A 15,876-nucleotide genomic window follows, 5' to 3' on the forward strand; every position below is an offset into this window, starting at 1 on the left:
GCTAGTAACTCAAAGGGGAGGAGGGGGGGGACTTTTCTGAGGCTTAACCCTGCATGTTCGTCTTGGTGAGCACACATACAGACACCTGCACTCTCTCACGCACACAGACTACTTGCACCCTCTCACACATGCATATACTTCACACACTCTCACAAACACACACGCAGACACACCAATACTCTCACGCGCAAACAAACACACGCACGCGCACGCACACACACACACACACACACACACACACACACACACACACACACACACACACACACACACACACACACACACACACACACACACCAACCCCTGCGTGGCATGGTCTCTTACATATCACCCACACCAACACGTGCAAACGAACATAAAACTCTCTCAAACGCGCTCTCACGTCAACACATGCAAACACAAGCATACTCTTTCACACGCACTCGCATCAACACAATCCACACGCTTGCAACATTCTCTTTCACTCTGCACCTTCACACCTGCATTTTAAGCAACACATTTCAGACCATCAAATACCTTGCAAACTTCAGATACCCTTTGGCTCCAGTCCCGAAAACTTTATTGTTAGACCAAATAGCTTGGTTTAACGAGCATTCTGTTCACTATATCAGGTTTTAATTGCTCTACTATCTGTTTGAAAACATTTTAATGATGCTACTGTTCGCGGGGATGTTTAAATTTAGATGGGTTTTTCTGTTTTATTTAATGAGGAATAGAGTGAGTTTGTGTGGGAAACATTTTTGTTAATTCAAATGACATTAATCTCAGACCACTCGGAAGGCGAGATATGGGCCAAAGTGGATTAATTTTGTCTCGTGTGAGTGTGTGTGTGTGTGTGAGCTCAATTAATTGTATTGAGTTTTGTTTGCTTGCAGCGGTTGAGGTTCGGCTCTTTGGTCCCGCCTCTCAACCACCAATCAACAGGTGTATAGGTTGCTGAGCCTACTGGGCTCTATCATATCTACATTTGTAACTGAGTATGCAGCCTCCACCACATCATTTCCTATTGTATTCCATTAAATGCCTAATTTAATAGAATTCCACTTCCAAATGCATTGTGTGTGTGTGTGTGTGTGTGTGTGTGTGTGTGTGTGTGTGTGTGTGTGTGTGTGTGTGTGTGTGTGTGTCTGTGTGTGTCTGTGTGTGTGTGTGTGTGTGTGTGTGTGTGTGTGTGTGTGTGTGTGTGTGTGTGTGTGTGTGTGTGTGTGTATGTGTGTGTGTGTGTGTGTGTGTGTGTATGTGTGTGTGTGTGTGTGTGTGTGTGTGTGTGTGTGTGTGTGTGTGTGTGTGTGTGTATGTGTGTGTGTGTGTGTGTGTGTGTGTGTGTGTGTGTGTGTGTGTGTGTGTGTGTCTGTATGTGTGTGTGTGTGTGTGTCTGTATGTGTGTGTGTGTGTGTGTATGTGTGTGTGTGTGTGTGTGTGTGTGTGTGTCTGTGTGTGTGTGTGTGTGTGTGTGTGTGTGTGTGTGTGTGTGTGTGTGTGTGTGTATGTGTGTGTGTGTGTGTCTGTGTGTGTGTGTGTGTGTGTGTGTGTGTGTGTGTGTGTGTGTGTGTGTGTGTGTGTGTGTGTGTGTGTGTGTGTGTGTCTGTGTGTGTGTGTGTATGTGTGTGTGTGTGTGTGTGTGTGTGTGTGTGTGTGTGTGTGTATTCACCTAGTTGTGCTTGCGGGGGTTGAGCTCTGCTCTTTCGGCCCGCCTCTCAACTGTCAATCAATCAACTGTTACTAACTTCTAACTAATTTTTTTTCCACATACACACACACACACCCGGGAAGCAGCCCGTAACTACTGTCTAACACCCAGCTACCTATTTACTGCACGGAAACAGGAGCATCAGGATGAAAGAAACTATGCCCTTTGTTTCTCGCTGGCGCCGGTAATCAAACCCCGGACCACAGGATTACGTGACCAACTTGCTGTCAACTCGCTCAGTCGATTAAGGCAGCATCTGGAATACTCTCGGACGTAGATTCGAACCCTCATCACGAACCCTTGTGGATTTGTTCATAATTGCTCAAATTTGTGCCCGTATTACCAATGTTTTTCACTTCCAAGAGAAACGCTGTATATGTGTGTGTTAAGACGTTCAAAAGAACCCAGGGTTCGAAACTTATCAAGTCGCATCAAAGAACTTTTCCAGTGTCCAGGGAACAAGGGGGAGGACACGGGATGAGGCAATCCAAAGAATTTCATTTCCTTAGTAGAGCCGACAGCACAAAGTAGACGGAATCCCCTTGGCTGTTGTGAAGATTTTTAAATCAGGGGGCTTCCAGTGATATTATTGTCAACAGAGACGCCTTATGCTGTTCTGTTGTAGCTGTTCTATCTGCTGTTGTCTTCTTGACTGTTCTGTTGTGGCTGTTCTATCTGCTGTTGTCTTCTTGACTGTTCTGTTGTAGCTGTTCTATCTGCTGCTGTCTTCTTGACTGTTCTGTTGTAGCTGTTCTATCTGCTGCTGTCTTCTTGACTGTTCTGTTGTAGCTGTTCTTTCTGCTGTTGTCTTCTTGACTGTTCCGTTTTAGCTGTTCTATCTGCTGCTGTCTTCTTGACTGTTCTGTTGTGGCTGTTCTATCTGCTGTTGTCTTCTTGACTGTTCTGTTGTGGCTGTTCTATCTGTTGCTGTCTTCTTGACTGTTCTGTTGTAGCTGTTCTATCTGCTGTTGTCTTCTTGACTGTTCTGTTGTAGCTGTTCTATCTGCTGTTGTCTTCTTGACTGTTCTGTTGTAGCTGTTCTATCTGCTGTTGTCTTCTTGACTGTTCTGTTGTAGCTGTTCTATCTGCTGTTGTCTTCTTGACTGTTCTGTTGTAGCTGTTCTATCTGCTGTTGTCTTCTTGACTGTTCTGTTGTAGCTGTTCTATCTGTTGCTGTCTTCTTGACTGTTCTGTTGTGGCTGTTCTATCTGCTGTTGTCTTCTTGACTGTTCTGTTGTAGCTGTTCTTTCTGTTGCTGTCTTCTTGACTGTTCTGTTGTGGCTGTTCTATCTGCTGCTGTCTTCTTGACTGTTCTGTTGTAGCTGTTCTTTCTGTTGCTGTCTTCTTGACTGTTCTGTTGTAGCTGTTCTATCTGCTGCTGTCTTCTTGACTGTTCTGTTGTAGCTGTTCTATCTGCTGCTATCTTTTTGACTGTTCTGTTGTAGCTGTTCTTTCTGCTGTTGTCTTCTTGACTGTTCCGTTGTAGCTGTTCTATCTGTTGCTGTCTTCTTGACTGTTCTGTTGTGGCTGTTCTATCTGCTGCTGTCTTCTTGACTGTTCTGTTGTAGCTGTTCTATCTGTTGCTGTCTTCTTGACTGTTCCGTTGTAGCTGTTCTATCTGCTGCTGTCTTCTTGACTGTTCTGTTGTAGCTGTTCTATCTGTTGCTGTCTTCTTGACTGTTCTGTTGTGGCTGTTCTATCTGCTGCTGTCTTCTTGACTGTTCTGTTGTAGCTGTTCTATCTGCTGTTGTCTTCTTGACTGTTCTGTTGTAGCTGTTCTATCTGCTGTTGTCTTCTTGACTGTTCTGTTGTAGCTGTTCTATCTGCTGTTGTCTTCTTGACTGTTCTGTTGTAGCTGTTCTATCTGTTGCTGTCTTCTTGACTGTTCTGTTGTAGCTGTTCTATCTGTTGCTGTCTTCTTGACTGTTCTGTTGTGGCTGTTCTATCTGCTGCTGTCTTCTTGACTGTTCTGTTGTAGCTGTTCTATCTGTTGCTGTCTTCTTGACTGTTCTGTTGTGGCTGTTCTATCTGCTGCTGTCTTCTTGACTGTTCTGTTGTAGCTGTTCTTTCTGCTGCTGTCTTCTTGACTGTTCTGTTGTAGCTGTTCTTTCTGTTGCTGTCTTCTTGACTGTTCTGTTGTGGCTGTTCTATCTGCTGTTGTCTTCTTGACTGTTCTGTTGTAGCTGTTCTATCTGCTGCTGTCTTCTTAGTGGTGAATCGTTTATCACTATTTTTACTGCAATTATTCCTATTAATACTGCTGTTATACCTATTAATACTGCAAATATTTTTATGATTGCTGTTACAATTCCTATTTATTAGTCATTATTCCTATTATTAATGATATTATTCCTATTATTAATGATATTATTCCTATTAATACAGTCATTATTCCTATTATTCCTATTAATACAGTCATTATTCCTATTATTCCTATTAATACAGTCATTATTCCTATTATTCCTATTAATACAGTCATTATTCCTATTATTAAAGGCTATTATTACTATTATTACAGTCACTATTCCTATTATTAATACAATTATTCCTATTATTAATACAATTATTCCTATTATTACAGTCACTATTCCTATTATTAATGCTATTAATCCTTTTATTACGGCTATTATTCCTGTTATTGCTTCTATTATAGTTACTATAGCTAAATTATTATATTTTTATATTATATTATTACTATAACTATAGTTATTATAGCTAAGCAAAACACAATCTCTGGAGACAAGGAGCAAACTGCACCCAAAATGTATACTTCTTGTTGACCAGACCACACACTACAAATTGAAGGGACGACGACAATCGACTTGAGAATGGTCCAGGACGGACCGAAACGTCGTCGTCCCTTCAATTTCTAGTGTGTGGTCTGGTCAACATACTTCAGCCACGTTATTGTGACTCATCGCCTGTATACTTCTTAGCCACATTAAACCCCTTAAAGTTAATTAGACAGTTCTCATCTTTCGTATTAATTACAACTACTTCAAATAAAATAAATAAAACCAACCACTATACATATCATTACATTACTGATTGTTAGCAATACTGGTACGATTAATATTACCAATTTCTGTATAATAAATACCAGACAGCCGACTCGACCATTAATACCACTTAAACTACACTACACAACTACAATCATAAATGTTATTAATGGTTGTAGATCACAATCATAACATTCTGCGTCTCTGGGGTCCTGAATGCTTCGTTTGGTAAACCGCTACAACTGGTGGTTGTAAGTCTTTTGAGGAGAATTCTCTTTGAATTGTTTCCTTTTGTGTGGAAGAACGTATCGGGGTAATTATAGCCAAGTTATAGGCTATAATTGCATTTGGTTCTCTGCAGATAATATATTGAACTTTTTTTTTATTACTCATGGATGAGTAGATTCGTGGATGTTGATGATGTCTTTTGTGTCTGCCTTTATTGGTGTTTTGATATCCTCTAATGTGTTAGGTGTTTGATATCTTCTAATATGTTAGGTGTTTCATATCTTCGAGTATGTAAGATGTTTCAGATGTCCTAATGCGTTAGGTGTTTCATATTTCCAAATGTACTAGGCTTTTGATATCTACAAATACGTTAGGTGTTTGATATCCTCTAATGCGTTAGATTTTTTATATCCTCTAATGCGTTAAGTGTTTGATATTTCCAAATGCGTTATGTGTTTGATATCCACTAATGCGTTCAGTGTTTCATAACATCTAATGCGTTAGGTGTTTGATATCCTCTAATGCGTTAGGTGTTCCCTAACCTCTAATGCATTGGGTGTTTGATATTCGTTCTGTTTTGAATAGTGAAATGTGTTTTTGAACTTCTGATATCGAGTCAGTAGTCGTTGCTTCCTGCACGACGGAAGGCAGTTTTGATCTATACATAATAGAACTAAATGAATCTGATGAAAGTCTATTGTCGCGTGCGAGGAAACGTCTATTTCGGTCCAACGGGTTTGATTCGTATCAAACCTTCACTCTAAACAATCCACCAATTCCACCTCTGTTATCTTAAACGGATATTTGTTTCACAAATCTGCAACCCAATTTATAATCCAATATTTACTTAGTTGTTTTCTTAATCAAAACATATCTAATATGCCTCCTGCGTTTCTTGGTCTAATTTAGTGCTTATTTATTTAATAACTTATTAATATCTCCCTTTTTATATGCCATTTAATTCATTTGTACCTTTTAGCATCACTGAATATTTCTCTTCTGCCATTTTAGGAGCATGTAAATTAAGATTTACATATGCAGGCGATGAGTCACAATAACGTGGCTGAAGTATGTTGACCAGACCACACACTAGAAGGTGAAGGGACGACGACGTTGGTCCGTCCTGGACCATTCTCAAGTCGATTTACATGCCCTAAAATGCCTCAACCTGGCAACCAATCCCCCAGAATACCAACACCCATGGCAGACTGCAGTTCCCGATAAATTAGCGTAAATTACCAGGGGGGGGAGGGAGGTGGAAGCTCCTGCTGAGGGTGGCGACTCGGATTACCTGCCTGTACTCTGTAATTATGACGGATTCCACCTTCCAATTATGACAGATTCCCAGCAGACATCCGCGTGCTTGTGTGTGTGTGTGTGTGTTTGTGTGCCCGTGGGAGTTGAAGTGTGCTCAGGGGTCAAGATGCTCTGTACTTGTCTCCCGAGGTATCTGGTTTCTCTAGGAAAGGGGAGAAGTTGTGATTTAAATACCTATAAACACACATATTCATATACACATGAAACTCTCATTCTCTCTCTTTCTCTCTCTCTCTCACTCTCTCTCACTCTTTCTCTCTCTCTCTTTCTCTCTCTCTCTTTCTCTCTCCCTCTTTCTCTCTCTCTCTCTCTCTCTCTCTCTCTCTCTCTCTCTCTCTCTCTCTCTCTCTCTCTCTCTCTCTCTCTCTCTCTCTCTCTCTCTCTCCCGTTTGAATGAGTGATCACCGTTTACTAATATTCGAGTCTGATGGAAGTAAGACTATAATTGTTACTGAATATTCAAGTGGTAGAACACAAGGTTTACTGACTAGGAAATATTTACGAAATATAGTAATTTTTCTCCGGAATATAAATAGGAAGCAGAAGTCGTAGATAAAACCAGGAAAGACATTGTAAATATGTAACCACTCCCACACATGAAAATACGCAAGATAACGACTTTTCAGCCCGTCTTGGACCTTTATCAAGTTACAACTCTTGTCAGCCGCGACTTGATTAGTTGTCAAGGACGAACCGAAGCGTCATTACACTCCATTCTTGTTGCATGTATTAGTTTTGGGTTATGTATTCTCAGCCAGGTTATTGTGACTGTGTACAGCCTGTCTAATACATTATGTTTTTTTCTTCGCCAGGAATGCTAGGAAATAGAGAGGATAATGAAAGATATAATATTTTGCTCATGGTTAAATCACGGCCGCAAGAATGATATGACAACGAACATAATAGCCTGTTTAAATTATAGGAACAACAGAAAGCAGGATCCCAATGGCCATAAATGATTACCTCAGAGTGAGAAGAGAAGCGGAGAGACAGATCTGAATCTGATGCAGTATATAACAGCAAAGCCACAGCCTAAGCTTCCCCACTGCTGTATCAGGAGGAAAAAAAAGAACCTTAATGGAACAGGTGATGAAACTTGATTACAAGAAAGGACATATTTACTCAGAATGACGACGAGATGTTTGCGAAGAATTCATCAAGTTATTCGAGGTCTTCACAATAAAGCAATTGTATTCTCCTGAATTTAGTGAGACAATATGACACTGGAAGAGTTAGGGATTACTACAGATGTCTTCAGAAGTCACCTGCTGGGGACAGACACGAGAAGGATTGTGTAACTAGACCAGTTCTCGTCATGTATAATAAGATATGGAATTGGTGATGAACTGTTTTGGCCTGGTTATTATAATATTTAACAAGTCACTAGACCCGAGAGAAAAATTCCTGAAAGATAGATGACACCCAATTTAGTGTCCATAAAGAAAATGGTAAACAGACGCTGAGCTGCTGAAGATAGTCTCATACTTCATCCTATCTAAGGTGATGCAGAAGACTATAAAAAGATATATTTGCAAAATTCCTCGAGTAAGGAGCCTTTAAAACACATGTCCAGCATATGTCAAAGAACAATACTTTTTTTATATATACAAATGGGTACAGAAATAGACGACTGCTGACTCCCTATTTGCGGTCTGAGAGCTTTCCCTTCCTATAACTTAAGGTAAGCCTTACCCACAAGTTTCCCCGGAATACGACCCACCAATCGTTTAACAACCAGGTACCCAATCCCCTGCTAGGTGAAGATTGATTGATTGATGAAGATTAAGCCACCCAAAAGGTGGCACGGGCATGAATAGCCCGTAAGTGGTGGCCCTCTGGAGCCATTACCAGTATCATTAGCTGATGCTGGAGATCTGTGGAGGTGCGACTGCACCCTACGGAGAGGTCGTGACCTCTGTGCTGGGTGAACAGAGGTGTACAGTTAAGGATTGGCGCCTAGTTAATCCCTCACCAGCCAGGATATGAACCTAGACCAAATCGCTTGCGACTGGCGGGACGATTGTGTTACCACTGCGTCAAAAGGACTGTACATAATGCCTCACAAACTTAAAATAAGTCTCTGATTGGGCTACATACATCAGACAAGACAGTGAAGGGTTGGTAGGCTGCATATTTTTGGACTGTCAGAGAGACTTCGACTTAGTTCGTCACAGGACACTACAATACACATTTGAGGAAAGAAAACATTAGAGTATGGGAAGGGGCTCCGGTCAGAACAGGAACACTAAAGAAAACAAATAAAAAAAGAAAGTTCCCACATAGAAAAAAAGTATTTCTTTTAGTGTTTATGTCAACAATTTGCAGTTTGGACACCTGGAAGAACAAACCAAAATTGTTTGCTTAGGAACTGTGCTTTGAGCCGGTCGGCCGAGCGGACAGCACGCGGGACTTGTGCTCCTGTGGTCCTGGGTTCGATCCCAGGCGCTGGCGAGAAACAATAGGCAGAGTCTCTTTCACCCTATGCCCCTGTTACCTAGCAGTAAATTAGGTACCTGGGTGTTAGTCAGCTGTCACGGGTTGCTTCTTGGGGATGGAGGCTTGGTCGAGGACCGGGCCGCGGGGACACTAAAAAAGCCCCGAAATCATCTCAAGATAACCTCAAGATAACTACTGAGCTAATGGTTATCAAACGCTTATGCTGCAAGTTAATTGGTTAGTATCCCGGCCAAGTGGTTGGATTCGTCCAATCACTTGTGCCGAATGGTAGAGCGCCGGTCTCGTTTCATGCAGGTCGGCGTTCAATCCCCGACCATCCAAGTGATTGGGCACCATTCCTTTACCTCGTCCCATCCCCAAATCCAAACCCTGATCCCTTCCAAGTGCTATATAGTCGAAACGGCTTGGCGCTTTTCTCCTCAAAGTTTCCATCCCTTATCCTGCAAGGCATGCCTGCCTGCTGCTGCACCGAACAGCCAGGCTGAATGAGCGACAATAGCTGGAGAAACAGCAGTAACGCTGTGTCAACACCCTCACGTTCTAGATATATGCAGTTCCGGGCGCCCTTGACATGCAATCCCATCTGGAAGTCGGCACTCAAGCGCAAGCAAGTAATGCATTGCATGACCTCTCAACGTTGCAGTGCCGTGTGCAGTGCGAGCAACGCCTGCATTATGCCCTCGAGGCGGCTCAGGCACCCTGTGTGCTACTGAAATATACGTGAGTAGATGGGATTTATAAATATAAGGAGGGAATTATATAAGGGGATAGTGCCCAGCCGTTACGGACTATATAGCACTTGGAAGGGATCAGGATAATGATTTGGGATGAGACAGGGGGGTAAGGAATAGTTCCCAACTACTTGGACAGTTGGGGATTGAACGCCGACCTGCATGAAGCGAGATATATACAATAAACACAAACAAATCTTATGACCAAAAAAATACGCCAATTAAAAAATTACTTCCATTTAAATCTTTGATCTAAAACATTGAAATGATGTAAAACATTGCAAAACATCCTTAGTATCAAATGTTTACTGATGTAAAATATATTTACCATTGAAAACAAAGCGAAAAACGCAATTAAAACTGAATGAATGTTTCTATTTGTCCATTTTTACTGGGAAGTGAAACCATTGTTTTATCTCAGTAAACGCTACTGTAATGAAGCAGCTTATAAATTAAATGTTGACAGGAATATTACAGTAAGCAGCTTCAGAAGCTTACATGTTAAATCATAAAGCAACTTCAAATTACTACAGAACTGTGTGCTGTTTTGTAAATAATTAACACTAAAAAAAAGTATAAGGCGATTGAAGTACATGAGGGGAGTCACAGATAACGATTTTAACACAAGAGAAGATAGCAGATACCGACTGTAACCCAAGATAGCATAAATCGCTTAGAACAGAGAAGAAAATTAAACTGTAAATATATTCCTCTCAAAAATCATTATTAGTTTCGTCAATAATAAAGTAATTCATCCTTAGCATATAGTTCTCCCACTCCTATATTGACGTGAAAATCTCGGGAGATTCGATTTAACGAGATTGTGAAAGATTAGCCTTGTCACGATTAAACTCTTTGACGTTTAATGGGTTATTAATTTGCCTTGATTGTACTGCATTGTGATTGTATTGAGCACTGAGCATATTGCTCTGTGGCTAACTGATCATTAATTATACTGCGCTGTGATTAACTGAGCATTGACTGAGTATACTGAACTGGTTATACTGAACTCCGATTAGATTTTGTTCTGATTATATTGAGCATTGATTTGACAGTGTTCTGATTATATTGAGCATTGATTTGACAGTGTTCTGATTATATTGAGCGTTGATTAGACAGTGTTCTGATTATATTGAGCATTGATTAGACAGTGTTCTGATTATATTGAGCGTTGATTAGACAGTGTTCTGATTATATTGAGCGTTGATTGGACAGTGTTCTGATTATATTGAGCATTGATTTGACAGTGTTCTGATTTTATTGAGCATTGATTAGACAGTATTCTGATTATATTGAGCATTGATTTGACAGTATTCTGATTATATTGAGCATTGATTTGACAGTGTTCTGATTATATTGAGCATTGATTTGACAGTGTTCTGATTATATTGAGCATTGATTTGACAGTGTTCTGATTATATTGAGCGTTGATTAGACAGTGTTCTGATCATATTAAGCGTTGATTAGACAGTGTTCTGATTATATTGAGCGTTGATTAGACAGTGTTCTGATCATATTAAGCGTTGATTAGACTATGTTATAGTTACAATGAACATTGACAGGACTAAGCTATTCTGGCTATTCTGAGCCAATCATAACGACTGTCAGGATTAAACTGCTCGTTAGATGAACTGTTAAATGCCAGTTTTGTTCGTTTCCTTAAGGGTTCTGCTTAAAACCGAGTTACTGTGAACCTGTACTTCGCTTAAACTGGACCTTGGTTGAACTGTACCACGATTAATCTGGACGATGTTAAACAGTTCCATGGGTAATATAAACCATGGTTAAATCGTACTATCGGTTTAACAGGATCAATGTCAAATTGTTCCATGATTAAACCGGATTATGACTAAACCGGATCCAATAGGTAAGCCGAGTCGTACCTATACACCCCAGACTCGGTCGAGGGACAAGCGTGCAGGCTGCAAGCCTTGCTCTGTAACTCCAAGCTGTTGCAAATACTTTTTGTTAATATTCCGGTTATAATTCACTATGTTGAGCCGGAGGTGCGTTCAGAACGGACTAATTAACGTTCTGATGTCACGTGAATGGCTTAATTAAGAGCTGTTTTAAATTGGCGAATTATTAATGAAAGTTGGAATGGCTGAGCTCTCATTCTGCAATCGTTAAATCTCTCTTCTCTCTCTCTCTCTTCTTTCTCTCTCTCTCTCTATCTCTCTCTCTCTCTCTCTCTCTCTCTCTCTCTCTCTCTCTCTCTCTCTCTCTCTCTCTCTCTCTCTCTCTCTCTCCCTCTCTCTCTCTCTCTCTCTCTCTCTCTCTCTCTCTCTCTCTCTCTCTCTCTCTCTCTCTCTCTCTCTCTCTCTCTCCCTCTCTCTCTCTCTCTCTCTCTCTCTCTCTCTCTCTCTCTCTCTCTCTCTCTCTCTCTCTCTCTCTCTCCGAAAGTAGGACGAATTTAAACTCATTGTTTTATTATTAATGATGTTCGTACGTTTATAGTAGGGGTTAGTTTACACAAATGTACAGTAAATTATTTACCTAAGAGAGAATCATTACATACGAGTATCACATGAAATATCAATAATGATATACTGTGTGCTCAAAATTTAGATTTATATATAGATTTAGAGGCTATATTTATCAGTGATATGAAAATCATAACAATTGTCAAATCCAAAATCAGAAATTATGTCTGTAACCTCATTTAAATATCATAATTTGTATATTATAATTTATAATATTCAAATAGTGTGAAAATGTAATATACAATGAACTATTGTGATAATATATAAACCAGGACAATAATTGTTGGATTCAATGTTATTCTTAAGCTTGCTAGAGTCATATGCCCTGAAACTCATATGCCCTGAAACTCACATGCCCTGAAACTCATATGCCCTGAAACTCACATGCCCTGAAACTCATATGCCCTGAAACTCATATGCCCTGAAACTCATATGCCCTGAAACTCATATGCCCTGAAACTCATATGCCCTGAAACTCACATGCCCTGAAACTCATATGCCCTGAAACTCATATGCCCTGAAACTCATATGCCCTGAAACTCATATGCCCTGAAACTCACATGCCCTAAGAGTCACATGCCCTGAAACTCGCATGTCCTGAAACTCACATGCCCTGAATCTCATATGCCCTGAAACTCATATGCCCTGAGAGAGACACACACACATACACACTAGAAAACGTTGGTTTCCCAGGTTTCAGTCCACGAACATCGATAATCTTTATCCCCCATGAAACGGTGTCTGTGCTTAATTAGAAAACTAAGTGATGCTGGTAATATACTAGGGAATATTTAACAAAATTAAAATTAATTTGCGTATCCTTTGATTTCCAGTTTGAGTACAAGGACTCAAACACATCTGTAAAACCGTAACATTGACGCCCTGGCCTGTAATTTAGTGCCTAAAGTCTGTTATGATTTTTGTATATTAATACTACAGTAGCTGTTCTCCAGCTTTCTGGTAGTTCTCCTTTTTTAAGTAACTGATTAAATACCATAAGATTGATGCTCTTTTGACTACCATAGAACTACAGCTCACTGCTCCTTTGGCTTTATGTGTCAAATGAGAAACTATAAATTACATAAATATTTCAATTAGGAAATTAAAACACATAACCCAATACGACAGAAAAATTATTAAAACGAGATAGACAAAATATTTCATCCACTTGAACCATCGGAGAATCGAACTGTGGTCTAAAAAAATTACGAGACCATTGTCCTACTAACCGGACCATATAGTTAACTGTGGAAAAAGTTAACTCAGGCCCAAGTTCGAATCATCGTGCCTATCGTGCATTAAATCCACCTTAATCAATCCTACTTGATTGATTAAGGTGAATCTCACCCTTATTCTCATTCAACAGCTGAAGAAAGTGATTACTCCGTAACACGTTGTAACTAACTACTATTAAGTAAGTAACTAATAGTAAAGTTCACTAGTCTAGAACTTTACAAAAAGCTGAAATTTGCCTTACAAAATTTGCAATTAAAAAGTTATGACACCGTTGATTAATTATTCCCGCTCTGTGAGGCTGCAGGAGAACTGTGAGGTTATGTCATACTAGTCGAGTGCCACTGAGTTATCTAGGTGGCCTTTCATGCTAATTCAGAGTGCGAGTCACTCTCAAGATTATTGAGAAGGTTTTGAACTGTATCACCGGATTCGAATTTCTTGGTGATTAGGCGTAGTTAAATTATTTGGTATAGATAATTACTAGAATTAACTGAGGGCCAAGTGAGTAATAGAGATATTAATTGCCGTGTTTTGGGGAGTTTTGCTAATTTGTTATTGTTTTTTAATTTAGAATGGTCAGCATAGCAAGAGATCTGGTTGATGTTGAGGAGGATGATGGTTATCTTGTGGTTATCTTGAGATGATTTCGGGGCTTAGCATCCCCGCGGCCCGGTCCTCGACCAGGCCTCCTTTTTGTTACACACACCCCCAGGAAGCAGCCCGTAGCAGCTGTCTAACTCCCAGGTACCTATTTACTGTTATGTGAACAGAGTCATTATGTTGAAAGAACCTCTGCCTATTTTTGTTTCAGCCTCCACCGGGATCGAACCCGGAACCTTAGGACTACGAATCCCGAGCGCTGTCCACTCAGCTGTCCGGCTCAGCTGATAGGCAAGCATTAGCACTTGTTGTTAACTCTTGTGCTCCAGTTTATGTTGAAATACCATAAGCTTAAGATAACAGATAAGATAAGATAACAGCTTAATTAACCGGCTCAGGGAGCCGGTCGGCCGAACAAACAGCACACTCGACTTGTGATCCTGTGGTCCTGGGTTCGATCCCAGGCGCTGGCGAGAAACACTGGGCAGAGTTTCTTTCACCCTATGCCCCTGTTACCTAGCAGTAAAATAGGTACCTGGGAGTTAGTCAGCTGTCACGGGCTGCTTCCTGGGGGTGGAGGCCTGGTCGAGGACCGGGCCGCGAGGACACTAAAAAAAAAAGCCCCGAAATCATCTCAAGATAACCTCAAGATACCATTGCTAATCTCCCCAAACTCTTCTCACAGGAAAATCCACTACAATTTCAGTGCAATCGACCACCACGTGAAAATCCAGGTGGTTTAGAGAAATGATCAGCACCGCAATAATGACGCTTTCTTTGGGTTAATAAGGATCGGAATCGACAGGTTAGGAGAGCTGTCAAGGGACAAACGCTAATGTCTAGGTAAAATCACTTCAAAATTTACGATGTCTTACTAAACAAGAAATGATTTCCGAACACGTGAACATCTTGCTTCGGACAGACATTAGTTGTAATATGGAATAAGAGTAGTTTCGTATTTATGAACTGAGAAGATAGTTGCTACGTTTTTTATCCATTGAGAAACATGTAATTGTCAAACATTAAGGTAATTTGGACACGTATTGGTCGATGAAGTCTGGAGAGGTAATTGGGCATCTCTTGTATATGAAGACTTGAATAAGATGAACTGATGCATGCAGTGGAGAAATGATGATGCATTACCATCTACAGACAAGATTAACTTGAAGAAAAGCTAAGGCACAGAAAAACTAAGAGAGAAATATTGCCACACACACACAGACATGTTGCCGCAAACTATTGCAACAAGCAACACGAAGATTAAATTGATGATTTGTCAGCATCATGATATATTGCAAGCCAGAAATCAGCATTATCTTCCGGAATCTATATCAACTGATAAAAACATGGTGGTCGGAGGGAGGGGGGAGGGGGGGGGCACACGTGTCTGTCTCTCTGTTCCTATCATCTTATTTCATCTTAGCTTCCAAGTTTCCCCTTTCCAATCTGTCCTCGAGAACTGCACGAAGAGGCCTCAACACAGATGTTGATAGTTGAGAGGCGGGCCCAAAGAACCAGAGCTCAACCCCGCAAGCACAACTAGGTGAGTACAGGTTGGCACAGAGCCCCGGGGGCCACCATTCCGGCTGATTTATTTAGTTGTAGCTGATTTAGCTACAATTAGCTACAGCCCTGATTCAGCTGTAGATGAATAGCTGATTTAGCTGTTTAGGCAGCCCGTCCTCCTAAGGTTTCCCAACGTCAAGAAACTGTCGTACTAATGTGCCCTTATCCTAACCTACCCAGAGGACCCAAAACAGAAAACGGGACAGTATGTCAATTTGGCGAGCCGCTGTCAGTTTCAGGTACGACAATTTTTGGCCTTAGATGGAGTATACGTCAAAATGCGACGTTCTATTAGGAGGACGGGTTGAAATTAAGGCTAACGTCTCACCTCACCAGCTGTATATGGTAAATCCTATTCAAGAAGCTTTTTTTAGACGAGTTTGAAGCACAAATACGTGAGAATTTCTCGCAGAAACTAAGAAGAATATTATTTGAAAGCAAAATGGTGTCTATGCATATTTGAATACCACTAAAACATCCATAATAGAACCAATGTATTGAATATAATGAGGCGGGAACAGTAGGTCCTATTCTTCGTGGTCAATGCAGTGCTTAATGCCGAATACCTA

General features: G+C 40.7%; 1 protein-coding gene across 1 annotated transcript in view; it reads right to left on the reverse strand.

Annotated features, from left to right (window-relative positions):
* Nucleotides 1–2,894: 2,894 nt before the first annotated feature.
* LOC138366331 (uncharacterized) overlaps nt 2,895–15,876 on the reverse strand; it is a 28,135-nt gene continuing 15,153 nt past the window's right edge. Inside the window, exons 2-4 of the mRNA XM_069327364.1 lie at nt 6,352–6,408; nt 3,685–3,926; nt 2,895–3,244 (exon numbers count right to left, since the gene is read on the reverse strand). Coding sequence (XP_069183465.1) covers nt 2,895–3,244; nt 3,685–3,926; nt 6,352–6,408 — 649 coding nt within the window. The remainder of the gene's footprint in view (nt 3,245–3,684; nt 3,927–6,351; nt 6,409–15,876) is intronic.

Source organism: Procambarus clarkii, chromosome 19 (assembly GCF_040958095.1).
Source record: "Procambarus clarkii isolate CNS0578487 chromosome 19, FALCON_Pclarkii_2.0, whole genome shotgun sequence".
Lineage (NCBI taxonomy): Eukaryota > Metazoa > Arthropoda > Malacostraca > Decapoda > Cambaridae > Procambarus > Procambarus clarkii.